This window comes from Mus musculus, chromosome 8, assembly GCF_000001635.26.
Source record: "Mus musculus strain C57BL/6J chromosome 8, GRCm38.p6 C57BL/6J".
NCBI classification, from domain to species: domain Eukaryota; kingdom Metazoa; phylum Chordata; class Mammalia; order Rodentia; family Muridae; genus Mus; species Mus musculus.
Window position 1 is genome coordinate 124,635,505 of NC_000074.6, and position 27,907 is coordinate 124,663,411.

The 27,907-nt window shown below is 50.9% G+C and overlaps 1 protein-coding gene across 1 annotated transcript, besides 1 other annotated feature; it reads right to left on the reverse strand.

The window, feature by feature from the left end:
- Positions 1–251: 251 nt before the first annotated feature.
- 2310022B05Rik (RIKEN cDNA 2310022B05 gene) lies at positions 252–27,865 on the reverse strand. The gene is made up of 4 exons (NM_175149.4): positions 27,344–27,865; positions 15,867–15,917; positions 3,587–4,111; positions 252–2,460 (listed from the first exon to the last, which is right to left on the reverse strand). The coding sequence occupies exons 1-4, from the start codon at positions 27,677–27,679 to the stop codon at positions 2,404–2,406; spliced, it is 969 nt and encodes a 322-aa protein (NP_780358.3). The 5' UTR covers positions 27,680–27,865; the 3' UTR covers positions 252–2,403.
- Positions 7,408–10,248: an enhancer, noted in NCBI's record as "VISTA enhancer mm1665". NCBI's record gives its function as "enhancer in: somite[3/4] | limb[3/4] | eye[3/4] | heart[4/4]" and the evidence as "EXISTENCE:transgenic organism evidence [ECO:0001131][PMID:17130149]".
- Positions 27,866–27,907: the final 42 nt, after the last annotated feature.

Here is a 27,907-nt window from a genome sequence, read left to right on the forward strand (position 1 = left end):
GAGGCTAACTTGGAGACTTCAGTGGTGGAGCCCCGAGAGAACCCACCACATTGAGAAAGGGTTGTATTGGTAAGTCATCCAATAAATTCACTGGCTCACTAAGTAGAATTGGACGGACTCCTCTCTTTGGTCTATTAGTGACCTATCTAGGGTGAGCAAATATTTCTTTGCACCTTAGATACACAACTTGGCATTAACCTGCCAGTACCCTGATCCCCTCCCTAAACAGCAGAAAATGAAACAGATCTGACTCTCATTTTTAAAATGGCTTTATTAAAGGCTAGAGTATAAAATAGGACCAAATTACAAGCTCTCAGTAAGAATTTACCATTTCGAAAGTATGTATCAAAGGAGAGGGCGGAGTGAAGAATGGAAGGCCACTCCCACACTGGCCCAAGGAGGAGGGCACCTGGCCAGGAGGCAGACTCCACTGCTCCTGACAGGATCGGATCCAACCCGGAGGGCTGGGATTCAGGGACAAACCAGACACGCAGAGCCTGGGTTCCTGAGAGCTTCTGTTGGACACAGCCACCAAGAGCAGGACACAGAGCCCTGGAGCTGCCTCCCAGAGGTGCTGAGCCTGGGCATGTGGCGGAACCCAGCATCATACAGCGGCTTCAGCCAAAGAATGTGCTTCAGAGAAGAATAATGAACATACTTCATCATGATGTATGGAGGAAGGGAAAATGATAGATACAGTTCTGATTTCCTGGTCACTGACACATGTTCCCTGGGGGGAGACCAAGAAGCCAGCGTGGTATGGACTCCACCCAGGCACAAGGACAATTCCCAGGTCAGGCGGGTCCTATAGGATCCCTCTTAGACTCCCCATCTTCGACTTCCCACCTGCTCTTCAGAGGACTCCTTGAGACACACCACTGCGAGAGTCACCCATGGGACCAGTCACAGAGGCTGCCTACACTCAGGTCAGAGTCTCCTCCTGCTACACCAATGTTATGGAGCGTAGACCCATGGGGAGGAAAAACATTGTTGCACAGGTTTCAACTCTTCCTCTGTATCAACTCCCCTACAAACAGTGCGGAAAGATGACTCCATCAAAAGTTGCTAGAGGAAGGCAAACCCCAGCACCACCAGGGACTGGGACCGAGGGAGGTTCGGGACACAAGCTAATTGGCAGGTATCACATCGATATTGGCTAAGTATACAGCTTTGGCATGTCTTCCTAGAGGAGGGGAGAGTGGCCGGGGGGGGGGGGTGAGGGTGGGGTTGCCACGTGCTTTACCTTGGAGCTACATAGAATATTCCAGAAGCTACTTCAGACATTAAGGAGGCTACAGCTTGCAGTACTGAAACCAGGCTCTCGGAGGAGTGCTCGTGGAGATTAAGGCTTCGGGTGAGGAGAACGGAGTGATAGCAAAGGGTAGACCACACCACCCCGAGCTCACAGATTTGCTTAGCATCCTGTAGGTGCATGGAGGGTCCAGAGGCCATGTCAGGGCAGTGAGGACAGAGGGCATCAAACTCCGGGTGAGGCACACACTCCTCGCCCAGCCTTGTTGCTGTGAGCTCTTGGGGCTGCAAGGGGAAGCTTCCGGAACCACCAGGAATGCGGTCAGGTCTGGGGGCGTGTCCTGCACGATGCAGCCAGACCAGACTGGGATGAATGACGCTTAAGCCTGGGGTTCTACCTCAGTGAATCAGAAGAGCCCTGATGTCTAGCACAGCTGTCACCACCCTGACTCCTACAGCGGTCAGGACTGGGACGCTAGCGGGACGGTCTTAATAACTTCCCAAAGGAATCTCCTACAGAGCCAAGGAACGCGATGCAGCTCTATATACAACAACAGGAACTGGATACAACAGGCAGCTGCTTTTGAAGGGCGACCAGAGCTCTGAGTAAGTCACCAGGCCAGCTCAGAGGGCACCTGCCTGCCACCGCCCGCAGTCTGCTTCCTATGCATTGGGAGGGGAAGGATACGTAGTGCTTAACCTGGCTTCTATGAAGAAAGGGTACCAGGTGAGCACACTTTTTAAGGATGAGTCTTCCACAGTGACAGCCAACAGCTCATATCTACCCAGGGAGCCCTCAACAGGAAGTGACAAGAAAGAGTCACTTTTGCGACCTTTTGTGACTTGGTCAGGGAACCTCATTGGAGGGAAGGTGGGATGGAGCTGGGAACAGAAGTTTTATTTACAAGGCTTACTGGGTACCTAGTGTTTAAAAATCCCAAGTGTAAAACTTGTTATCAAATCATTGAAAATAGCATATTTATCTATTTGGTTTTACCAAAAACGGGGAAAACCTGGCAACATTTCCTAGTTTCCAAAAAGACTAAGAAAGGAGTAGAGAAAACAGGAAAAGACGCAGGCAGTGCTGCCTTCTCCTCTGAACACCACGGTGGGCCACGCGGGGCTCCTGGCTGTGTTTCTGGGTAGCACCATTTACCAGTTGTCCAGAAAATCAAAGCCTGTCTTCAAGAGCACATTACTGGAGCTGATCTGCAGAGGAACAAGGGCGACAAAATAAGATGCGGGCAACTGCTTCAGCCACACACAACCTAAACATGGCACTTCATTTACAATGACCCAGATGAAAGCAGCTACTTCTGCCTCAGGGGCCCCGACCTCAATTTACCTCAGTGCTACAGACCAGAAAGCTGCACAAAATCCTGCCAACCCCAGCCCCTCAGAGTCCAGGGAGCTCCGTGTGCCGTTCCCGGAAGCATTCAGGGAGCAGAGAACAGCTTGGTTCTCTATGAGCACTCTCCTGCTGCTGAACAGCATTACGAAGCGGAGAGACATGTCTGCCGGCCAGTGTCCGCTTCTCCCTTGGTGTAGCCAGGCCCACTGTGCACTGGGCTGGACTGGAGGGATGGAAGCTTAGCAGGGACAGGCGTGTGCAGGTAGGGTCTTGGTCGGCGGTGAGTGTGCAGGCAAAGAACACACACCCGGGAACAGCTTCAGAGAAACTGGTTCAGTTTAACGGGCAGGGGTCGGGGGTCGGGGTGGGGTAGAAAGGAATATTTGTGCCACTGGAGAAGTGGCCAGGGTCTCTAGGGCAAAGGTTTGTGGGGCCGTCTACAACTGGCCAGGACAGGGGTGTTGAAAGTTGCTTCACCTACATACTTAGGGGCTGTGGGGCGGGGGCGGGGGGCGGGGGAACCATATAAGGTCAAACAAGGAGTGAAGCCTGATAGCTGTCGGGGCAGTAAATTCTTATTAGGGTTGATGGTGGGAGAGCTGACTTTCTGGCACCAGATTGGAAGGAGGGGAGATCGTCAATTCCTGCTATCCTGACTTTGAGGTTTCTGGGGTTAAAGCTGTCTCAGCCCTTCCTCTGTGTCCCTGAGCCATTATGGTCCAACACCTATCTTTGTCCTAGAACTAACCCAATAGGCTGAGCTGTCTGGCCAGCTAGCACAGGGATCTACCTGTCTTCGGCTCCCCAGGATTGGGAATTATAATTAGCACCGCACCGTGTCCAGATTCTTCTTAACACGGGCTCTGGAAATTGAACTCAGAGGAGGGGAAGGAGACCATGTCCCATCCTGTGGGCTCCTCTTGGTCATCCATGAAAGACCCCCCTCTCCCACCCTTCTGTTGTGAATTTGGCAGCATCACCCACCTGCGCAAGTGCAGGCTCTGAGAACAGAGCATCATCATCTTCGTCCCGCTGGACGGCAGGAGGCGGTGGCTTCTCTGGGGACTCCGTGGGGGTAGCCTTGGGCAGCAAGCTGGCAGGGGCTTGCACCGGCTGGGGCACCTCTTGCTCTGCGCTCACACTGGGGAGGGTCTGCTGTTCCTGTGGCACAGGTTTGGCCTCCCTGTCTTTCGTGGTGGGCTCTTGGCGGTAGCAAGCTGGCAGAACCTTTTCCCCCTTCTCCATGGACTTGATCTGGCTGGGTGTCAGGGACTGGAACTCAGCCTCAGGCCCCTCCCGAGAGCGCTCGGCATTGATCTTCCAGAAGGGTGCTTCTTCCTCTTTCCGAGCCGGTCCCAGGGCATCCAGGCTAGAGGATCTGCTGCTCTGGGCAGGTTTGGAACCCTGTGTGCCCTGAGGAGCCTTGGCCAGGGACCTGGCATCACTGGTCACAGTGGCAGCGCTGGGCTCCTGGATGGATAAGGAGGAGATGCTGAATTCCATCTGACTCTGGGAGAGACAGAAAAGAGAGACAGATGAGAGCAAGTCTTGGAACGCCCTGGGGCAGACATCCGGCTCACACACTTTCTTCCTCGTATATGTACAGATGTTGTAACAATGTAAGCTGATTATCGGTTGATCCCGAGTGATTATTTTCACAGTAGTTCTTACTACCTACCCCCAAACACTTTAGGAGTTATGAGGCCAAGCCCCGTCACAACGAAACCTGAACAGCTCTAAGACCAGAATCATAACAATGGCCAAGGGCCCCTGCTGGCTCTGAGAGCACGAGGCTGGGCCCACCACAGCTCTGGCCTTTCCTGACAGGGTGCTGCAGGCCAGTGAGGTAGAGCCTCTGGGGTCCTTAAGACATCAGAGTCCTGTTACCCACGGCAAACACTCAGAGTGAAGGGACGCTCTGTGAGCAAAGCCTGTATCTCATATCTGAGCGTACAGGTTGACCACTTTCCTGACCTGCATCCAGTCAACCACGATGGCCTCTGAAACGCTGCTGCCGAGTGTTTCTGACAGAAATCATTGCCAAGGATCCTGAGCCTCCCATCAAAGAAGAGCTAAGTGTGGGCGATGTCTTCCCCTGTTCTGTGGAACTCACCATTTGCCATCTCAAAATCAGTCCTGAAAAGTTCACCTCCCATACGTCAGCACCGTTATACCGTTTACTTCTTGTAAAAGTAAAATAAATGATATTGTATAAAGCTGGGAAAGTAGAGGAAAGCTCAGAAAAAGTCAGTCATAACCCCTTCCCCCATAACTTCATTTTTGTGCCATATTCTCATACATGTTAGGTGTGGCCTTGTCAGGTCTGTAACATGGGTGTCACTTCTTCAGTGCAGCCTGAGCATCATCCAGGTCTTCACAACTTCTGTGTATGTGTGTGTGCATGTGCACATGTGTATATATGTGTGTGTGCATGTGCACATGTGTATATATGTGTGTGTATGTGTATGCATATGTATGTGTGTATGCACGTGTGTGTGTGTGCATGTGCACATGTGTATATATGTGTGTGTATATGTATGCATATGTACGTGTGTATGCACGTGTGTGTGTGTGCATGTGCACATGTGTATATATGTGTGTGTATGTGTATGCATATGTATGTGTGTATGCACGTGTGTGTGTGTATGTGTGTGTGTGTGACGAAACTTCAAGTATGTCCCTCAGAAGCCAGTGTTGTATAGTAAATTCCTCTTAGAAGGAATCTTCTTGAGACTCAGGAAGTAAACAACTCAATAGCTTTAGGAAATCCCTGAAACTGACCAAATTTACTAGGCTCCTCCCTCACAAGCCTATATAAGCAGGGAGGATTGCTGAGAGATGCTATTGAACAAATAAATATGACTCAGACCAATTGAGCTAAATGGGAGATATGTACTGTGCTCCAGGTTCCCAGCTTTGGTGAGCTGTCACTCATGCTGGGGTGGGTTTTTGCAGCTGTCACCAAGTCATTTCTGCTCCTATAAGTGATCCCCCATCCATATTCCTGCAAATCACTCCCAATAAAACACACGGTTCACCAAGTTGGACTTTGGCAGTATCCTTCCTTTGGTCTGCGCTTGGTTCCTTATTTGGGGTGAACAGACCTTTGTTCACATTTCCCCAAGAAAACAGTCTATAATAGCTTTCTTGTTCTTTGATAGGGGTCGCTCTCACTGGTCAGATACTCACTAAGAGGCTAAGCTGGATGGCCTTCAATCCCCAGGTTCTGTCTGTCTCTATGCCGGCAGCACTGGGAAAACAAGCGCTTGTCAGCATGGCAGGCCTCATACTTGCAGGGAGAGAATCTACCGACATCTTCCTGGCCCTGCAACACTACTTTTAGGGGCTGTGGACATGTCATTCGGTAACATTACCTTAAGGGACTGTGACCACATCTCTCCGTAGCGCTACTTTTAGAGGCTGGGATTTTAGTCCAGACCAAGAGACTCCAAGGCCTGGGTGCAGGGCTGAAAATCAGAGGCCACCAAGGACAGAGAGCATGGAAATGGTAGGGTCCTGTCCATCACACGACCTGCATGTATTCATTCATAATCGGTTTCAACTTTACAGGTTTTTGTTTGGTTGCTTTTTGTTTTGTTTTTTGAGACTGGGTCCGATAGCCCAAGGTAGCGTCAAACTCTACGTTGCCAAGGCTTCCCTTGAACTTTGGATCCCTCAGCCTCTACCTCTTGAATCATGAGATTACAGGCATGTGCCAACTCTCTCGGCCTTGGATCATTTCTGGGTATAGCATTCTGAACACCCCCCATATTCCCTAGTAGGACACAAAGACGCTCGGCACAGACAGGCATAACAGTTTCTTTAAGTAAGCAACCTGCTAAAAATAGTGTGGAAGTGGCCCAGGACTCAGGGGTGGGGTTGACTTTGATCTGGAAATTGTGGAGGAAGGCTCACAACCCAAAAGCAGGTTGACACACCCATGCTTTTTTTTTTGCCCCCCCCCCCCCCCACTGAGATCTGGGATCTTTGCTTAGAGGACTGTGGATTGCAAAGCCAAGTGTTGACGGACAGGCGGGCGGGCGGGCAGGCGGGCGGATACTGAGGAGAGAACCAGGACTGGAGTCTGAGGTTGTGCCACTGCCTAAATGACATCTGTTCCCATCATCTTCGGGGTTGGAGTGTGATCAGGTGAACTTGGACGGGGTGTGTTGCCAGGTGGAGGTAACTACCTGCCTTGGGAACTTTGGAGGCAAACACAAGAAAACATGGTGGTGCAAGCCACCTTCAATTCCAGCACTCAGGAGGCAGAGGCAGACACATCTCTCTGTGAATTGGAGGCCAGTCTGGTCTCTGTATGAGTTCCAAGACAGCCAGAGCTACATAACAGAGAGACCTTGTCTCAAAAAAAAAAAAAAAAAAGTAAAGAGAAGAAAAGAGAAAGGGCAGGTACAGTGCACTCAAGAGGTGGAGACAAAAGGATTGAAGTAGGTTTGACACTAATCTGGGCTACATAGAAGTTACCAGGCCAACAAGCCACAGCAACACCCTGTACCCCCCAAAAAAAACAGCAAGAAGGGGGGCACTAGGGAGAGGAGGAGGAAGAGGAGGAGGAGGAAAGGAGAGGAGGAGGAAGGGGAGGAGGGAGAAGAGAAAGGAGGAAGGGGAGGAGGAGGAAGGGGAGGAGGAGGAAGGGATAGGAGGCAGCAGATCCTAACCCATCTGCCCCCTCCCTTTCTCGATCCTTAACTTTGCACATAAAGTGTGACTAGTCTCCTCTAACAAGCCCATCTCCTCCTCCTTGCTCCTCCAAAAGAAGAGAAGGTATTCAAATACTATCTGGTAGCTGGTCAGGAGGAGGGGAAAAGTTGTTCCCTGTCCCTGTCTATGTTGGTTCAGCTGATGAACCAAAGAATGGGCTCCACAAGGTCACGAGTGACCCCAAGTCCCCATTCTGGGGGTTTCCATCATGGCTTGCTGGAAACTGACTCTACAGCTGTCTCTCACAGCTACTGACACAACCGGATAATTCCAGGCTCACAGAAGATGAAGAGGGCAGAGCTTTGGCAGACCCAAGCCCCCTCCCTAGACGCTGTGAAAGCGTATGGAACCCATGGGAAGCATCACAGATTCAGCCCTGGGGGCCAGAGGAAGTGCCCAGAGGTGTACCCATAGCCCAGCTCCCCTATTCCAGGCTCAGTCTGCCCACAGGTCCACGAAGAGGAAACAGGCACTAAATCCCCAGGGTGCTGAGCAAGGTAAGAAAGAACCCAGCTCCTGGTGGAAGGCCTCAGGCTAACTACAACCACACCCACACCTCAACTCCTGACACAGAAGTTAGCTGACTTCACACCACAGACTTGGGGAGAACGGTACAGAAATCTCAGTTGACTGAACACGTGTTAAGTATGTGGCACCATGGGAAACTCTCCACGGAAATGACGTGAGGAACAGATTCACTATTCCTTTCTCATTACAGAAGAGCCACCGTGGCAGCTCACCCGACTTTTCCAGACAGCACTGGTTTTGAAGGCCAGACCAGGCCACTTCCCCCTGGGGCCCACATAGACCAAGGTGAAAACAGGAAGACCATACGTGCCACGGACAAGCTTTTCCAAACATGTCTTCTTCAGGAATGGGAAGGAGGTATGGCCTGCTTTCAGTGCCCAGGCTGCTGAGCCAGCCCTGCTGAAGGACACTATATAGACGATGATTGGGAGGGACAGAGGCCACTAGGTCATGGTCATGGCATGGGCTGCAGGAAGAGAGTCGGGGCTCAACTGACTGCCTTCTGTGATTTTGGAGGCAGAAACAGAAGAAGAAGACAAGAATCTGCTCAGCCTCTGGCAGTACCCGCCTGCTCTCCACGCCCAGGGCTCCTGACTTCCCTACAACCTGGTCAGTCAGCCCATGTGGGGAACCGGGGACTCAGCTGGCTCTATCCATTCTAAAAACAGCAAGACCACGACAGAGCCCAGCGTCTATTTTTATGACCCACTCACTGGAGAAGAATGTGTGATATTCAGCAAAGGGGGGCGGGGAGTGCATGCCGCTAAAAAGGACTGTTTGGCTTGGCAGCTGCTGGCAAAGCTAAACTCAAGACAAAGGCTGCGGGCACACAGTCGGAATCTGAACAACTCCCCAGCAGCCCGCCATACGCTAAGCATGTGTTCCTCTCTCCTGCCCTCCAAGGAGAAGGGGGAGGAGAGTGCCTTGAAAGCTTTAAGAATCGCAAAATTAGCAAAGGGACACCTTAGAGGAATGAGCCAGCCCCAGCACGCAGCCTGAGACACAGCTGGGCAGTGCCTTGACTCCATCCACCTCACATCCAAGGCACTTGTCCAGAGTAGGAGCAGAATCACACCCCCCCTTCTTTAGAAGCCCCGAGGTGGGCAAATACTCACCTGCCAGTCAGGCTCCAGGGCAGCAAAAACTCAGTGTCATCATAAGACCCAGGAAGTGGCAGGCAGGGAGGAGCCGAGGCATATGTAGAAGAAGTCAATGCTACGGACAGGAGTCTTAGCCCTCAGGCGTGTGACAAGGACACAGACATATACAAGTCCCTCAAGAGAATGGGTAGTATTGTGTTGGGAGCACAACTTAGGCAGAGAACTTCCCTGCTCGTTTTCCCCTGCCTTGGCTACTCCTTTCGAATGGATGGACGTTCCGAGATGCCATACCACATGCCCAGCGCAGCCCCCACATGAGTGTGACTGGGACAGTCAGAAATGGTGGGGCTAGAAATAAGATATATACAGCAGCTGCAGTTGGGGTAGAGGTCTTCAAGAAAAGGTGGGTGGAATCCAGCAAGGTAAGGAAGGAGACAGGGATGCAGCGAGAGGGCCGAGGGTTTCAGAGAGACCTCTAGGATAAGGTGTCCCGGGGGCAGCATGAACTAAAGGAACTTCATAATATTCTAACACAAGGAAAACATGGAAGGGTCTAGGGCAGAAGGCCACAAGCCGAGGTCTAAGTTTCTAGGGGGAGGGAGTGTTAGGACAGCTCAGAGGGAAAGAGAGTGGGGCAAGGGAGGAAGGAGGGAGGCCAACCATCAAGCAGAGGAAGAGGACTTTGTGAGGAAGAAACATGGGCCCCAGCCGTGTAAGAGTTGTGATGGGATTGGGTGCAGCCTATGGGGCCCCTCAAAACCTGACAATGAGGAGGTGCAAGGGAGGCCATGGCTTAAACCAAGTAGCCCCTTCGTCCTCCACAGGCAGTGACACCTATGAGCCACAGCCATTGGGTACTCCATTCTCCAGCCAGGTGGTTGTGTGACCTGCTCACTGAAGGCGAGATCAGGAAGGAGAAGTTCAGATGAGCATGTGAGTTGTAGGGGAGGGCCTGGTCTGGAGGATGGAGGATGGAGGATGTCCTGGCGTGTGGAAGGATGAGCACTGCGCACACACTGGTGCTTCTTCCTCTGGGGCAAAGCCTGGAAATCAATAATCTCCCCCCATCCTCTTTGGGACCTCAGACAGGAAGCTAAACAGTAGTAAAGTCAAAGACAGAAGCTAGACAGCTTGGGAGGAGAAGGACCTTGGGGATGGAGTCCCAAGGGTATCCTTGCTTGCCCAGCCTCCCCACACATTCTCCAACATGTCTGCAACCCAGGAGGCCTGGGAATGCAAGGAATCTTCTCCATTCCTTCCTCTCTCCCAGTCTGGGGCCTTCTGGGTGCTGGGGTTTTTCCTCTGGAAACATAGGATGCTGAGAGAAAAGTGCAGTGACCCTATGGGCCCCTCCTCACCCATCCCGTCCCCCAGCCTGCCTGACAAACTGACAGAGGAATAGAAGAGACCTTAGTGGTGACCGCATCCCTGGGAGGTAGGGGGGCTGGAGTTAATGTCAGAGTAGGGGGACGTGCCTTGCATAATGGAAAATTTGGATATGTTCATTTGCTTGACCTAATTACCCTACAACATACGCAAACAGCAAAACATCTTGTGCTCCATAGACACACGAAACTGTGTAATCACACGACAGTATGGGAGACAGTCAGTGGAGGATACACGGCCACTTGAGGGTACTAAATGCCACAGAGCTAGCTGCTCACTCAAAAGTGGCTAACAGGGCGCTGAAGGGGTGGCTTGGCAGTTAAGAGTGTAGACTGCTCTTTTCAGAGATTCCAAGTTCCATCCCCAGGACCCACAACTGGTGGCTCACAACAGTTTGTAACTCCAGCTCCATGGGGTTCAATACCTTCCAGCCACTCTAGGCACCTGCTCACATGTGGAATAAACCATACACATACACATGTAAACATTTTTTAAAGTAGTTAATTGGGGAGGGAGGGCTGTCTCAATCGGCAAAGTGCTTGGCCTGTGAGCAGATACCTAAGTTTGATCCCAGAGCTTATGTTTAAAGAAAGGAAACACTGGAGCTGAAGAGATGTCTCCAATGCTGAGTGAGAGAGCACACTGCTCTTCCAGGGGACTGACCCAAGTTTGGTTGCCAGCACCCACACTGGGGAGCCGGTAACTGCCTGTCACTCTGATTCCAGGGGATCTAAGAAGCTCTTCTGGACTTTGTAGGTACCTGTGTTCACACTCACGTGTGCGTACAGACTGAAACACACACACACACACACACACACACACACAATTAGAAATAATACTGAAAAACAGAACAGGAAGTTGGCTGAAGTATACGTGCGTGTTACCCCAGCGCCAGGGAAGGAGAGACGGTGGATCCAAAGGGCCACTGGCAGCCTTAAACCTGCAAGTTCCAAGCCACTAAGAGACCTTGTCTCTGGAGAGATGGCTTGGCGGTTAAGAGCACTGACTGATCTTCCAGAGGTCCTGAGTTCAATTCCCAGCAACCACATGGTGGCTCACAACCATCTGTAATGGGATCTGATGCCCTCGTCTGCTGTGTCTGAAGAGAGCAACAGTGTACTCACATACATAAAATACATAAGTAAATCTTAAATAAAATAAAATAAATTAAATGAAAGCGGGTGCCACCACAGCGTGGGGCACACAGAAACCAGTAGAGATCCAGCCCAACAGGTGGAAGGAGAGAACCAACTCCCCCGACTCCCTGCAGTTCTCCTCTGATCTCTACATGTGCACACATGCACATGGTGGGGGGGGGGGGCACCTTGTCTCAAAAACGAGATGAATGGAACCTGAGTACCAAACTTGAGTTTATCTGCCAGGCTCCATATGCACAAATACACACATGCATTCACATGCCTGTACACATATGCACTTGACAACACACACACACACACACACACACACGACAGCACATTCACATACACACATTCATTTGCTAGCACTCACACATGTGCATGCACATCCATATACATACTCTTGACAGTACATACACATATGCATAAGTGCACACATACACGTATATGCATGCACATCCATTTGGCACACACACACACACACACACACACACCCCAGTAAGTGGGCTGGAGGTGCAGCTCAGTGGCAGAGCTCAGCATATGTGAATCCCCTGGTTCAATGCCCAGCAACTCTCCCCCCCCCCCCCCCCCGGCCAAAGCTAAGCTAGCAAATTTTACATTGTGTGCACTTCATCAGAACTAATACAAACTATATACTGGAGATACAACCCAGCGGTAAGCTCACCTAGTATTTGTGAGGCCCTAAGTCCAGTCCCCAGGCTTGCAAAAACAAACAGGCTAGGAGTGGTGGCCCAGGACCAGGGAGGCTGCAGCAGGAGGGTTGCTGGGAGTCTAAGACTAGTCTGAGCTATATGGAAACTATGTCTTAGAAAAAGAAAGAAAAACAAACAAACAGGAAGGAAGGAAGGAAGGAAGGAAGGAAGGAAGGAAGGAAGGAAGGAAGGAAGGAAGAAGGGAGGGAGGAAGGGAGGGAGGAAGGGAGGGCTGTTGAGAGACCTCGGAGGAAACTTAGTGACTTGCGGCCAAGCCTGACACTGAGCTTAATACCCAGCTCTTACACCATGGAAGGAGAGAACCAAGTCTCCTGGATTGTCACCTGATCTCCACATACAAAAGCCATGGTGTGTAGACACACCAAACAAACAAATAAATATATGTGAAAAAAAGAAATCAAAGGTCAGTAGATGATGCAGTTAAAGTAGGAAGAAATGCCACAGAATTGACAGTGGAGAGAGAATCGCCCTAGGGTCTGAACTTGCTTTAAACATACTGCAAACACTGTGGGGTTCCTCTTGCCCCACCCCTCCCTCACCCTCCCCCCTCACCCTCTCCCCTCTCCCCCTCCACTCCCACCTCCTCCCATCCCTTTCTCCTGTCCCCTCCCCCTCCCCTCTCATCCTCCCACTTCCTCCTCCCACCCCCTCCACTTCCACCCCTCCCCTCACCCCTCCCCCTCCACTCCCCACCCCCACTCTAGCATGCTAGACAGTTACCAGGCAGGCCCAGGAACAAAGCAGGTTCACTGCTGAGCTGTTCCCATCCTACCAAGAGGCCTCAGGGACACTCACAGTCCAAATGTGTCACTGCCACACTGTGCTGGAAACCTGGGCTGGCTCACTGTGGCTAGCACCACCCATGTATGTGACTGAGGCCCTCCTGAGGTGTTAGGTGGCAGGGATCAATCCTAGAAGGGCCACCAAGAACAGCCCTTCTGAGCCCTGCTCTGACCCACAGCATCACAGGCTGAATGGTGCTCACTGGGCCACCAGCCCTGGGAAAGTGCTTGGATGGATGACAGCTGACAAAGTGAGGTCACCATCCTTAAGGGTCTGCAGACCATGGGGTCTGGTCTCCCACCATGCACTCAGAGACCAGGGCCCAACCATCACTAAAGCCACTGCCTATGTGCAGCTATTGATCGAAGTCCCAGATCATCTTTAAGTCCCTGTAAAGGTTTGTATATGCTCAGCTCAAGGGGTGGCACTATTAGAAGGTATTGCCCTATTGAAGTAGGTGTGGCCTTGTTGGAGTAAGTGTGTCACTGTGGGTGTGGGCTTTAAGACCCTCATCCTAGCTGCCTGGAAGCCAGTCTTCTGCTAGCTGCCTTCAACAAGAGGTGGAACTCTCAGCTCCTCCTGCACCCTGTCTGCCTGGATGCTGCCATGCTCCTACCTTGATGATACTGGACTGAACCTCTGAACCTGTAAGCCAGCCCCAATTAAATGTTGTCCTTATAAGGGTTGTCTTAGTCACGGTGTCTGTCCTCAGCAGTAAAACCCTAACTAAGACAGTCCCTAAGAGGATCACAGCCCAACTGGTAGAAGCAGAGGTGAAGGTCCTCTGAGGTTCTACCTGAGAAGGGGCACGTGGGGAGGCTTTCTGCAACTCTAAAATGACTGAGGAGCAGAAGGGCCAGCCGTTCATGTCTCCATACACATTACATGCCCTGCTCTGCCTCCAGAAACTTCAGGGTTAGAGGGAAGGAGGTGAGGACAGAGACAGCATCCAGGCAGCCCAGGTCTGTTCCCCGCTGACCACCTCCATCCCCAACCCGCTGTGCAGATCTGTGCAGCTGACCTACTACTTTGTGGGTTCTTCTTTCTTCCACCCTTCTCCACCCCTTTTCTTCCTCTCTTTCAACCCCCTAACACTAAATAAGAGGGAGAAAAAAAGATAGAAAAGGAAAGGAAAGAGATCCCTGAAAAAACTCAGGGGTTGGTAAGGGGGCAATGTTATTATTAGACTACTTCCTGCTGACTAGGGGAGTGGGGTTCCTTGGGGCAAGTTTGATCTTCACCATCAGGGTATCTAATTATTTCTCTTCCTCCTCCTCCTCCTCCTCCTGCTTTTTTCTTCTTTGCAAATGACTAAACTGCAACCACCACCACCACCAAACAACGAACAACCCACCCTGCCTCTCAGAGCCCTGGCATTTATACACCCTCTGAAAAGCCCCCAGAATTCCAAGAGTCGCACTCTTTGCCAATGTCTGCAGCTGGCAAAACCACACCCCTGCTAGAGTAACGAGGCGAATCATAGCAAGTTGCCGTGGACAACCTGAAGCAGCTCCATATCCCACACCTGGGACTAAAACAAAAGCACTTTCTATATTCCTGTGTTTTTCAAAGAAACTAAAATTCCAAAGTTATCACTACAGATCTGAGCTCTCCACTCTTCTACAGCAGAAATCTAGAAAGCCCTACCGGGGCTGGGCACGGTGACACACACCTGCGAGCCCAGCACTGAGGAAGTGGAGGCAGAGGGATATTAGCTTGAGGCTAGCCTTGGCTACATGCTGAGTCTCTGTCTCAAAGACCTGTGATACAGAAGTCAGTTTCTTTAGGATATTTGTGAACTATAAGGTGGTGTCTGGAGGGCTGGAGGAACCCATATTTGTTCTGCGAACATGTTCATGGGAATGGAACACGTTTGAGGGACTGGCCTGTGTCCTCAAACGTGAGAGCAGCCTCAAATGTCACACATCAGTGTCAAGAGTGTCTCACCCCCCTTAGGTCAGGCACTGAGAACGAGATGCAGTCTGTGGCACAGGGTGGTGCAGCCGTCCCTGTCCTCCAAGTCCTTGTGGATCCAAAGACTTGGTCTGGAGGAGAGGTTTCTCAAGGACCCTGGGATTCCATCAATGTCCCCTGCCCTTAAGCCTCCCTCTTCACAGGTCCCCTGGGCGCCAGAGTCAGCCAGGACAAGGGGCTGTGATTAGAAGCAGCTAGGGAAGAGTGAAAACCTAAGACACAAGGCTTTCGAACTATCTGTGTTTGGAAGCCTGTTAAGACACACAGTCGTGTCTTCTGCTGCAACACCAAAACCATGTTGAAAGATGTAGTTAGAAAACGGTGAGCCTTTCACCTCTCCTTGGCTTTAGGACACTTGCTACTTTGTGGTTTTGCTGCCTGCTAAGGCTCTTCTCCTGGACAATGGGGGGGGGGGGGAATGGGACATACCTGAAGAGAGCTTGATGCTCTCTCTGGCAGTGTTGGTAACCCATATATGACTGACTGGGAGACGAGGGTTTGATTCCGTATGCCCATGTGTGTTGTATATGTGTGCACGCACATAAACCAACCATAGTCACCTTATCAGGGCCTCTGAGCTGCCTCAAGGGCCATCCACCACCAATGTGCCAAACACTGGTGCTAAAGAATGGAGAAGTTCCCTGACAGGGCAGCTCCAGAGGCTGGAGTTTACCAGGGAACCCATGGGCCTCAGAGATACCATGGGACATTGTGGGACTGACAGACCTACACAGAGATTCAGTCCCCCAAAGTCCTTCTTTGCCCTACCAACACGGGCTGCCAGTTGTAGCCCAGCATTAAGAACCACGCATACCTTTTGCACCCATCAAACATTGAAAGAAAATGTTCAGATACTCATATATTTTCAAAATCAACAAATACATCTAAATTTAATTCAACTTACCCTCGTCTCCCAGGAGAATGGGGCCGAGTGTTCATCTTGCCAAGTTATGTCCTGAAATAAAAATTCAAGAATAAGACTGAGGCCCAAACTCCAACAACCCGGTATAGACATCCACCCAGGGCTAGGAGGGACCCACACACAGGACAATCTGAACTGTACAAAAGTGGACGTCTCAGTGTTTGACAAGGCCAACCCTGGAAACCGTGCCGCCCCAGCTGCCGGAGCCTCCTGCCAAAACGGCATCTTAGTGAACACCAGGGAGACCCCAGCCGACTTATCCCAGGACAGGAGCTTCAGAAGATGGAATGGGCACTATTCTCGAGTCTCAGTGTCACCAGGGCCAGCTGTGTGGTCTAGGGTGAGAACACAGCCTTCTGAACCTGTTGTCTTGCTTCTGCAAGGAGCTTACACACCCTTTTAAATCTGGTAGCCTACGTAAAGAACGCGCCCGCTGGCCACGCGAGAAGCCTCCGCTGGCCACGTGAGAGGCCTCCGCTGGCCACATGAAAGGCCCGGTAACAGAATCAATGCACGAAGCGCCGAGGTAATGCAAGTGTCTAAACATAACACTGCTGAAGTTGCTCCTGACTCAGCTCACACGGTGCAGCACAACTCTCCCGAGCAGTCGCTGGACTCTGACCCTGAGTGCACAGGTCCTGTTTGCCAGATTGACAGAAAGAGCCTGAGGCTCCTCTCCAACCCCACAGAGCCTGTCTGTGCCTTGCTGCTACAAGCGGGGAGCGTCATGGCCTAAAACGTGGGGCATCCCGGGTAATATGGAAAGTAGAACAAAATACTTTATCTTCCTATTAATATTTTTTGTCTTTTTTTTTTTAAAGACAGAGTTGCATGTATCACAGTCTGTCTTCAAACTCATTACATGTCCAGGTATAGGCTTGAACTCCCAAGCTTCCTGTTTCTACTTTCCAAGAACCTGAGATGACAGGTATACACTATGCCTGGTTTATATACTTTTGGGGAATTGCATTGGGCCTTTTTGTATGCTAGGCAAGCACTTTACCAACAGGGCTATGTCTACAACCCCCAATAGAATATGTAAACTGAGAGTGACACTAACACTATGTTCATATCCCACTGTCCCCAAACAACTCCAGGTGATTTGTATCATTCCATGGAGTACCCAATAAATTATGTCTCTTGTCACCTAGCAGCCAGGTGACCTGGCTCCAACCTCCAGAGAGAGGGCTATTGTGTCCATAGCTCCTTCTTCAGATCTGACAGAGCCCTGCCCAGACTGGCCTCACATATGGCAGGAACTCCTGAAGAATGCTTGCAAATGCATCAGGATCTAGGCTGCAAGCCAGCTTTCCCTAGGCACACGCCTGCTGAGCTGAGGAGAAGCTGAGGTCCAGTTAAGAGCTATAGTAACAAAGCCATGGTGGCTCTGGGTGGTTGACAGCCTGGAATTCCTAAGGATGGGGGAACGAGGAAACCAAGCTCCACGAGGCACAGGAACACAGGAAGCCTTTTCCCTGGCCCATCCCCAGAGGTGGAGAAGCCCAAGTCCCATAGCTGTGAGCTCAGAACCTCTGCACAAGCTAGGTCCTCACGTACCCCACCCAATTTACACAGCTTCCCCATTCCTGCTCCTAGAGCATCCCAGTGTGGGAAGTGGAACCCTGGGTCTTCTGGGATGGAGGCACCAAGAATAAAGCTGCCCCAGTGAAAGTCCCTTACCCTGGGGCATGAATAGTTGGTGGCTGTACAATAAGGGCTATCCCATCTGTGGTTCCTGGAGCTAAGGGCTGGGCACAGCAGCAGGGGCTGCAAGCTTGTGCTCAGGTCCTTTCCTCCAGTGGGTACGCAGAGTGTCCGGGGACTGCACGTTAACACTGGAGAAAGCCTGTTCACTTGGATACATGTTATACCGAGACTACGTCACAGACAGTCTATCCCCAGACCTGTGTATGCTGCAGCAGTAAATGGGGCCAGGCATTAAGAAAGCCAAAAGGGACCTCAGCTACGCAGCTGGTACAGCCCACCATAAATAGCCACTGGTCCCACACAGTGGTAATTCCCATTTGGCAACATCTGTTGGGGATCTTGGCTCCAGAACTGACTTCCACTGCTTTTTGATAAAATATTTTCACAATGTCTGGAGTTACAGACATTGTGAGCCACCCCACATGGGTGCTGGGAACCAAACTCAGGTCCTCTGCAAGAGTAGTAAGCGCTCTTAACCACTAAGCCATCCGTCTCTCCAGCCCGCTTGGGCTATTTTGCACTACACAGTCGTCAGGAAAAACTTCTTAAAATGAGAACAGGGTCACTGCATTCCACTTTGGAATTTCGGCTAAATACCAGTTACTTCCAGCGTCTAAATTCTGCCCCTCCAAAAATGGCCATGGCTATCTGGAGGAATGTGAATCAATGGCTGGGAGCCACAGCTGCGGCTGGGGCATGTCCTCATCTCTGGGGGCCGCTGGGGATGGAGACAGTGAGTGAGGTGACCCAGAAGTCTCGGAGATTCGAGGCTCCTGAGACAGGACGCACTGCTCTCAGCGGTAGGAAGGCTGAACGTGTTACTTCAGTGGGAAGGGAAGCAGGTCAGTAGGACAGACGCTGTTTATTCTCGGTGTGACTGCGGGAGAGGTGAAGGGGATTGTCTGGCTAACACACGTCTCCTCTGAGGCCACCAGCCCAAGCCACGCTAGTGGCCAGAGGACGATCACAAGGGTAGGAGCTGGACCCACTCATGTGTCACCTCCCTCGACTTCTAATGAGCTCCTTAAGGTCAGTCCCTCTGAATCTATGAAGATAAGTCAGAGGCTGTGGCTGTGGGAGGTAACTGCCCGCAGGACACCAGGAAGCGAGTCAGGGCAGTGCTTGTGGGTCGGAGCCCCAGTGGTCGCTTCCTGGAATTCCATGGGGGTCACAGGCCACAAGAGGTCACTGATAGGTCTACATGCTTTTGTTTGCTTCAGCAAGAAATGTAAGAGGCAGATTCCTTGGATTTCTGTACTTTTGAGCTCATAAAAATAATAAAGCACTTTGCGAAAATAAATCTGCCGGACAAAAATGCGGCAGTGACAACGCCTCAGCCATAGACGGTGCTGGCACCAGGGCAGGCTCCCAGGCCACCAGCAACAGGGCAGACTCCCAGGCCACGGCCACAAATGGCAGCAGAGTCTCAAAGTAGCAGTTCCTGCTCCCACACAGAGAAACAAACTCACACTCACACAAAGACACACTCCCATACAGATATATTCTCACACATAGATATACTCCTATACACACTCCCACACACAGATACACTCTCATACAGACATACACATAAACACTCCCACACACAGATACACTCTCATACACAGACGTACAAACATAGAAACAGACACTCTCATACATACTCTGACACACAGACATACACACTTCCACACATAGATACACTCTTAGAGACACACCCCTATATACAGACACTCTCACATTCAGACATACACACCTAGACATGCTCAGATACTCAGACACTTGCACGCAGATATATCAGCATAAACACACAAGCATACACATACTCACAGATACACACATATACATAGATACACTTATACAGATACATATGTGGTCACAGATACACACACAGAGATACTCTTATACAGACACATATATGGTCACAGATACACACACACAAACACACATTCAGACATATATGGATACCCCACACACATATAAAGTGCTTCTTCTATTTCCACAGTAACCAGGAAGAAATCAAAATATGGGCAGGTGGAGGCCTGTGGTGAGGTCATGCATTTCACTCTGGGGCTGCTTGGTAAGCCCTCTGCTTGCCTCCCAGGCTCCCAGACCTGAAACAGCAAAAGCACGTGCGCGCACACACACACACACACACATGCATGCACACACAAGTGCAAGTCCCTCAGACCACAGGACAACACAGATAACCTTCACTCTGGCCAACCCTTACCCTCATAGTCAGAATCCTGCTTGAAAGGGGACAAATACACCGAAGTCTAACTGGCCCTCTGTGGAAGACAGCACAAGACTATGCTTACCAAGTCAGAATAATCAAAGCAGAGCAGAAGCCCCAAGAGACAGACCTATGAGGCCACAGAAGCACCTAAAACGACCGAAAGCCCTGGAAGGCAGCCATCAGGAGCAGGTCTACACAGGACACCCTGCTGGTCCTCAAAGCAGAGACAAGAGCTTCAGACAGAAGCACTCAAACTAGCCTGACCACCACTGCCCCAGGTACATCTACTCTGCTTGTAAACTCCAGACATAATACGCCTCTGAAGGGAAGCAGTGTTACTGTGTGTGTGATACAGATATACATCTCTAAGTGTAATAAGCCAGACACAAGAATAAACAGTTTTTATGGTGGCATCTACACGCAGTACAGGAATATGAAAAATCACAGTGACAGAAAGAAAGCAGGCGCTGGACTGGGGTTGGGGGATGGGCAGTTGTTGTTAACCTGTACTGTTTTATTGCTTAATGGATACCAAGTTTCATTTCAAAGAAACACAACCAGCTTTGCAGGACAGCGAGTGGCTGGGGCTGACGATCTGAATTCAACTTTCCAGAGCAGGTAAAGGTGGAAGGAAGAGGACCGACTCCACAAAGCTTCCCATGACTTCTATATGTGGCATGCATGCTCACATACATACATCATGCATATCCACAACAAAAATTATAAATTAAACAAACAAAACATGGCTGGGGCCAAGCCTTTAATCCTAGCACTCAGGAAGCAGAGGCAGTGGCATGGCTCACATTTGTAACGTCAGCACTCAGGAAGCGGAGGCCAGAGGACCAGAAGTGCGAGGCTATCCTCAGCTACCGTGAGCTCAAGGATTACCTGGGAATCGTGAGACACCATCTTTCATTATTTCGTTTGCTTTTTGAGACAGGGTCTCTCGATATAGACCTGGCTATCCTGGAATTTGCTCGTAGACCAAGCTGGCCTTAAACTCACAGAGATCCACCTGCTTCTGCCTCCCAAGTGCTGGGATCACCACTCCCGGACCAGAGATCCTGTCCTAAAAAGGAAAAAGGACCGGCTGGGACGACAAGTTCTGGTTATGTACATTATATTGCAATAAAAAGGTCCTGGAAAGACAGTGCGGAACTAAGGGTGCTAGTCACTGACTGGGAGCTGCCAGCCGGGCAGATTGCAGTCTGGGATTCCAAGTCTCCTGGAAAACAGATCAGAGATAGTATGACCAGGCGTGTAAAGCCTTGTATGCAAAGGTCCTCTACGAACATCCCAGCCTCCTGTGGGCTCCTCAGCCCTGGAAGGGTGTCTTTGTTCTTCCTGGCATTTGAAGACTGCACTGCAAAGCATGTTTAATCACAATGTTTCAGAGCTTCACTCCCTACTGCCTGCCCGCTGCACACACCCTGACCACAAAGCAGACTCCAATGTACAGCTTAACTATCGTGCTCTGTAAGGACTGTCCACTTCCCAAAGGGAGTACCCCAACTAGTAAGTCCCAGAAATAGGGCCTGTTTCCCTGGAGACTCAGAAGCAGGGTCTGCAGTCACAAGGTGCCCTGGGGACCACAAATGGTCACTATGCCTCTAAAGCCCAGGGTCAGGGAAGTGTCTATGGGACGTGTAATGGCACTGTGGCTAAGAGAGAGCCTGAGAGAGTAAGATCTGACAGCAGAGTAGAACAGAAAACTTACCTGTGTTGACAGCAGTCACCCTTGGGTTAATACTGGGTGGCCAGGACACTCAAAGACTCAGAGTGCAAAGACACCAGAGACTGACTCCTGACTCAGCTACAGGTACACAAAGGACAGATCACAGCTCATTCGGGCCCAGCAATTAAAACACTGGCTCCTTTTCCAGAGGACCTGGGTTCAACCTCAGCATCCTCGTACTGGCTCACATCTGTAAGTCCAGCTCAAGGGAGTCCAACACCCTTTTGAGGACTCTGTGGGCATGAGACACACACATGCAGACAAAACACATAAAAATAAAATTAGAAAAAACAAAAACAAAAAGAGTATTATAAAACCAACAGGAATGAACTAGTGAGATGGCTCAGTGAGTAAAAGTACTTGCCAAACTAACCTGGTCAACCTGAGTTCAATGAGCTAGCCTGGTCAACCTGAGGTCAATGGGCTAGCCTGGTCAACCTGAGGTCAATGCCCAGAGACCACATAAAAGTGTAATGGGTACAGTGACTCCAAGGTTGTTCTCTGACTTCCACACATGTTCTGCAACACGTAAGCATGCACATGCATGCCCTGTGTATGAGCACACTTTCTTGGACACACACACTATAATAATTAATTTAAAAGAAAAGCAACAGGAGTGAGGCTGGGGATGTAAGTGACTCAGTGATAGAGTTTGCCTGGCATATACAAGACCCCAAGTTTAATCTTCAGCATCATAAATAAAGGAGTAAGTAAAGGGATGAAGGAAGGAAGTGATCATCCTCTCTGACGGGCGCAGGGCTAAAACCCGCCAAGCCCAGCATGGTGGCACAGGTCTATAATCCAAGCTACTCTGAAGGCCGAGGCAGGAGGACTCTAAACCCAAGCCCTGCTTTGAGTTAACCTGGGCAGCCTAGCAAGACCTTGTCTCAAAACACACTCAGAAAAGGGAAGGGCTGGGCTGTAGCTTGGTGGTAGAGCACTTGCAGGAAGCTCTGGGCTGACTCTCCAGCACAGGAAAAAATAAAAAGGATGGGAGCTTCAAAAGAACCATTAAAATATGCCCTTAAAAAAACCCGACTGCCTATCTGTGGCCACCGCCCACACACTTTGAGAAGTGGCACTGTACTGAGGCTTGCTGTGTAGTTATCTCTGCTGAAGTAAGGGTTCATAACTGGGAGCGCAGAGCTGCAGTTCCAAAGACAGAAAGAAAGCCCTAGTGACTTAGCTTGGGTCACATGCCACAAGAGATACAAGTTCAGAAACATGGGTCTGGCCGGGGCTAGGGCCATAGAACACAGAATAGACTGAGAGGAGGGGGCGGGGTCTAAGGATGAGCAGGACCGTCACCTCGTTACATTACTTGAAAAATGGCTACATTCTTCCAGCACTATGGGAACCTCTTAGTCAGGGTGTGATTCCTGTCAATCAAAAGATGACTCTGACATGGCCAATGTGCTTCTGGCCCTCCCTAAATGGCCCAAACTGATCCTTTTGTCTCTGCAAAACCAGTTTCTAGGCTGCCACTGGGTCACCTCCCATGGAAGCCAGCAATGGAGACACCCAGGAGGAGAGCCACGTCTGCTGGCTCAGCTCTGGGCACCAAGCCAAGCGCTATCAGGCTGGGTAGCTATCAATCTGCAAGGGGAACAGGAGGGACAGGCCCAGGCCCTCCCTCCCTCACAGCCTGTGCAGTTGCATCTGGCCAGATCTCAGTCCTAGCCTGGCAACCCATCACAGGGCCCAGAGGAACACAGGACACCAAATATACCTTGTCCTCATTTCTAAAATACACTGGATATGCCAGACAGGAAGGAATGGTGATTCGCACATTCTACCTTTATTAAACGTCAAGTACAAAATACTGGAAAATCAACTCTCTAATCCCCACCCCACAAAATAGACTCAGCTGGGCACATAATTCAGTGGAGAGCATGTTTGCTATAAAAGCGTGAGGACCGGGGCTGGTGAGATGGCTCAGTGGGTTAGAGCACCCGACTGCTCTTCCGAAGGTCCAGAGTTCAAATCCCAGCAACCACATGGTGGCTCACAACCATCCGAGATCTGACTCCCTCTTCTGGAGTGTCTGAAGACAGCTACAATGTACTTACATATAATAAATAAATAAATCTTAAAAAAAAAAAAAAAAGCGTGAGGACCTAGTTCACTCCCCAGTACTCAGGTAAAAAGCAGGGCACGGTATACGCCTATAGTCCCAGCACTGGGGAGAGAGAGACAGGATCCCCGGGGTTCACTGGCCAGCTAGCCTAGCTGAACTGGTGAACTGACAGCTAGACAGAGACTCATCCCAAAAAACAAGGTGGATAGGTACAGAGAAACACCCTAGATTTGGCTTCAGACAGACAGACAGAGTAAAAAGAAATAATTTTTTGTTGAAGTGGGAAAGAAAGCCAAAGCCAGCCCTCTCACATCCCAAGTTAAGCATCTGGCTAAACTCACGCAATAGAAAGAAGAATTCCAGGATTTAGGAGGGGTCTTAAGCAGAGAGGGCTAAAAGCACTAGGGAGGCCTGGGGCTCCTACAGGAGGGTTGTGTGGGAGGCAGCTGATCTGCTGAATTGCTGGTGAGGTTTGGAGCTATCTGGCTCCAGGGTCTTAAAAATCCAGCCTCTAGAATCCAGGTCAAGGGCTATGGAGCTGGCTGACCTACACCATCACTCCTGCTCAGCCCCACCCACTTCATGGAGAGGTGGCAGAGGCAAGCGGATTCCACAGAAACAAGATACACCACCGTAGGAGCTCCCAGCATCCCTGCAAAGGGTCTGTTTAGACCTAAGAAAATGGCAGTCTTTGGAAACCCAGAACTCACCAATGTACTCAGATCCTGCTGGGTGTGGCTAGGAGTTGGGGCTGGGAACAGGAAATAGATGCAACAGATTCCTGAAAATTCAGATTTCCGAGTTTGCTGGTTTGTTTCCTAGGTTAACAGTAGAGTATCCAGGTGATCCCTTCTCAATTGAACTTTTCATCTCCCAGAGAAAGCCATCCCCAGAACTTTATTGCTGGAAGAAGAAGCCTTCCAGAGAAGGAAGAGGCTGCCAGGCTGATAAAAGCATCTATAGAAAGGGCATGCCTTAATGTTCTCAAGAAAATTCGCAAGGCAGAGAGGACATCCCCAGGGCCCTTGCCTGTTGCAAACCATTGATTCCACATTATGCCAGAGTGGTACCCTGCTGCTGACATGGCCAAACTTAAACCTGGGCCCTGGGGCTCCAAGCCCTCTTCTTTGCTGCTGCAGGGAAGAAGTGGAGGGGTTCAGGTAACACTGAAGTCTGGGAAGGAGGCTGACAGCCTTGTATAAAGCTGAGTTCTGCACATCTCCACTAAAATCAGTTCATACAGCAGGGAAAGCTAATGGGGGAGGGGAGACACTTAGCACCCTAACCCAGGAAGCCCAGGGAAACAGTTGATTCCCAAAGTAGCTAAAAATGTTGACAGTCCCTCCTTTGCTTCAACACTAAAAGCAGGGGACCAGGTTAAATTATCAAGGCAAGAGGGGGATCTGAGTCCTGCCCAGGCCATTTAACTTTGTGGCGATCAGGGTAAACATACACATACACACACACACACACACACACACACACACACACACACAGGTGCCAGGTTGCTTCATCTGTCCTGTGCACACAGGCAAAGGAACTCCTGACTATACCGAGGGTCATCAAGATCTGTGACATCAGTCTGTAATTAGGACCCTATTTGTTCCTGAAAGACCTAAGAATGACTGGATGATACTAAAAACAATGATAGTAGATGACAGGAAAAAAAAGACTAGATGTTGTCTGTGAGGGGCACAAAAGTTTACTGGCAATGAAAGGCAGCGTCCTTTGAGGCAGTAGAGAGGGCTGAGGAGCCCTGGCAGCATATAAGTGGGGATGGACGGATGGAAGTGCCCTACTCAATTGAGTTTCAAGTTTTTTGTTCAAATCTGGGGTCACCTATTTGGGTGTCAAATTACCTAGCTGGGAGTCACACATCTACACTATACCCCCATGTCAGCCCCTATAGCCAGACATGGGTCCTCTTACAAGAATGATCTCTGGGGTGTTAACAATGAGACCACTCCCTGACTTTGATCTGATGCCAACCTCTCCCTAAGACTAGTGGAGTTTGGTGGTCCCTATGTGGTTAAACCTCTCACTACTGCAGAAAGAAGTGTCGTCCCTGCCTGGTGTCCTACCCACCCCTAAGACTCAAAGCTGGTTGTGCGGACATCAGAGGTGTGCTTTCTGCCCATTTGGCGTTGCTGTGATTCAGGTTGGGGGCTCCTGAAAGACATGTGGATTCGCTCCTCACAAAGTTTCATTCGGTGCAAATGTTTGTGTGAGTGTAGGTCAGAGGTCAACCTTAGGTGTTTTCGCTTAAGACCATGTGAACTTTGTTTTTGGGGGGACCAGGATGGTTCATTAGTCTGGAACTTGCTCCCCAGGGATCTGCCTATATCTACCTCCCAGGAATCACAAGCATGTGCCTCCCTCCGCTTCCTGGTTGCTAGAGACCCTCACACACGCATGGCAAAGTCTTTACCTATGGAACTATCTCCCCAGCCCCTACTTGCTTTAAACCACACCAGTCCGCGAATGCAGACTGACCCCAAATGAGAAACTGGGTGAAAAGAAAACTGGTCACATCTCTCCTTATCAATGACCCTGGCTCCAACATGGCTTGGCTTTTTGATATACTCAGGGCGAGTGACATCCAGTGACATCCAGTCTCCAGCATCTGTTAAGTGCGGACAGGGCGGCTTCCTCTCAGATTTATTTACCTAAGACACTGCCAAAGAGGAACTGCCTGCCTACTCATCACCCGGATCCAAGCACGAACTCCGTCCACGTCTTTATGGAGGTGCATATTTTTCACAATGAAATGCCTCAGCTCCAGGAATATATTTTAAGACTTATATTTTCATCTCCCACCACACCCTTGTTTTTCCTGGCAAAGCCCACAAGAGTTTCAAATGGGATGGGGAGCAGAAGGCAGTGTTGGCGGATAGCTAGCTCTCTGCCTTCACAATTCCCTGGCAGGAAAGTGGGTTCGTGACCACAAGCGTTCTGTAGTAACAAACACTGACGGATACCTGGCCTGAAAAAACCTGATTGAAATCTCATCCTTAACTGGTATTCCCTCCGCCTGGCACAACTTCTCCAACAGAAAAACAACAGCAGCAACAACAACAACAAAACTCTCCTAGCTTCTCCTCCCTGCCTCCACCTAAATGGACGTTCAGAACTCTAGCTGCTACCGATTTTGTCCTCCAAAACAAAGTTGAGTCCCTGAGGTACCAAGTCCATACTCTGGTGGCACAAAGGGCTTCAGGGAAACCATCTCTTGGTAAACCACCAGGTTTCTGAATAGTGCAGACTCCTGGGCCTCAAGAGCAAGGTCAGCCGGGAGCAATTCTAAGTAGTTATTTTCTCTTCCCCCAGTGTCTAGAGCCCAGGCTAGATAATCAGGCTTGCTGGAGGCATCTAAACTTACTCTGTGTTTGGGTGGGAACCGGGGCTCACATGTCAAACCCAAACACACTCTCTCCATTGTAGTCTACCAGGGACGTACCCCAGGGCAGCGGTGCCTGGCAGTCCCACCTTCCCCACTGAGGTCCTTATACTTAACACATGCCGGCCACTGAGTGATCAGGAACTATAGACATTTTTCCTGTTTCACATCAGAAAACTGAGGCTGTACGTCGTACACTCATCCAGGCTCGCTGGTTTCCTCTCTACTGTTCCCACTTTGTCTTTAAAGGTCCCTTCTCCGGGAGATTTCTGAACTCCCCCTCGCCGGCCACTCCGCCCTGGGTGGCCCGTCCCGCCGCACCCACCTCGTCGCCGAAGCGCACCAGCTTCTGGCCCGTGGGCCCGCGCAGGCCAGGGAAGCGCGCCGGGTCCCGCACGTCCCCCGCATCGGCGGCGGCCGCCGGGGCGCGAGGCCCCACCAGGCAGCGGTCGATGATTTCGTCCTGCTGCGCGGGCGGCAGCCGCGCCCACTCGGGCCCGTACTTCTCCCGGATCTTCTCCTTGTCCTGCATGATCTTCCTGGCCATGGGGCTCAGCGATGAGAAGTAGGTGAAGCGCTTCCGCTCCCGGTCGTCCAGCGGCCGGTTCCCGCTCATGACGGCCGAACGCGAGGCCGCGATCGCCGCCGCCATCGACGCCATACCCGGCCCGCGCGTCCCGGTCGGAGCGCCGCCTCCCGGTCCGCCCGCGCCCCGCCCCGGGGCTCCGCCTCCGTCTCCTCCCGGAGCGCCGTCCCTACCCCACCCGCTGAGCCCTCCTCCTCCGCCCCTGGCTGAGCACCGCCCCCAGACCTTCCCGGGACACCCTTCGTACGGGCCGCCTACGCCCCATCTGGTACCGGTCGGGACCACTAATCGTCCCTGAGCCCG

Coding starts and splice junctions, on each gene's coding strand:
- 2310022B05Rik (NM_175149.4), bottom strand. CDS start 27,679: ATGGCGTCGATGGCGGCGGCGATCGCGGCCTCGCGTTCGGCCGTCATG. Junction 4,112..15,866: donor CATTCTCCTGGGAGACGAGG/GTAAGTTGAATT, acceptor TGTCTCTCCCAG/AGTCAGATGGAATTCAGCAT. Junction 2,461..3,586: donor CAGAGCCTGCACTTGCGCAG/GTGGGTGATGCT, acceptor GTTCCTCTGCAG/ATCAGCTCCAGTAATGTGCT.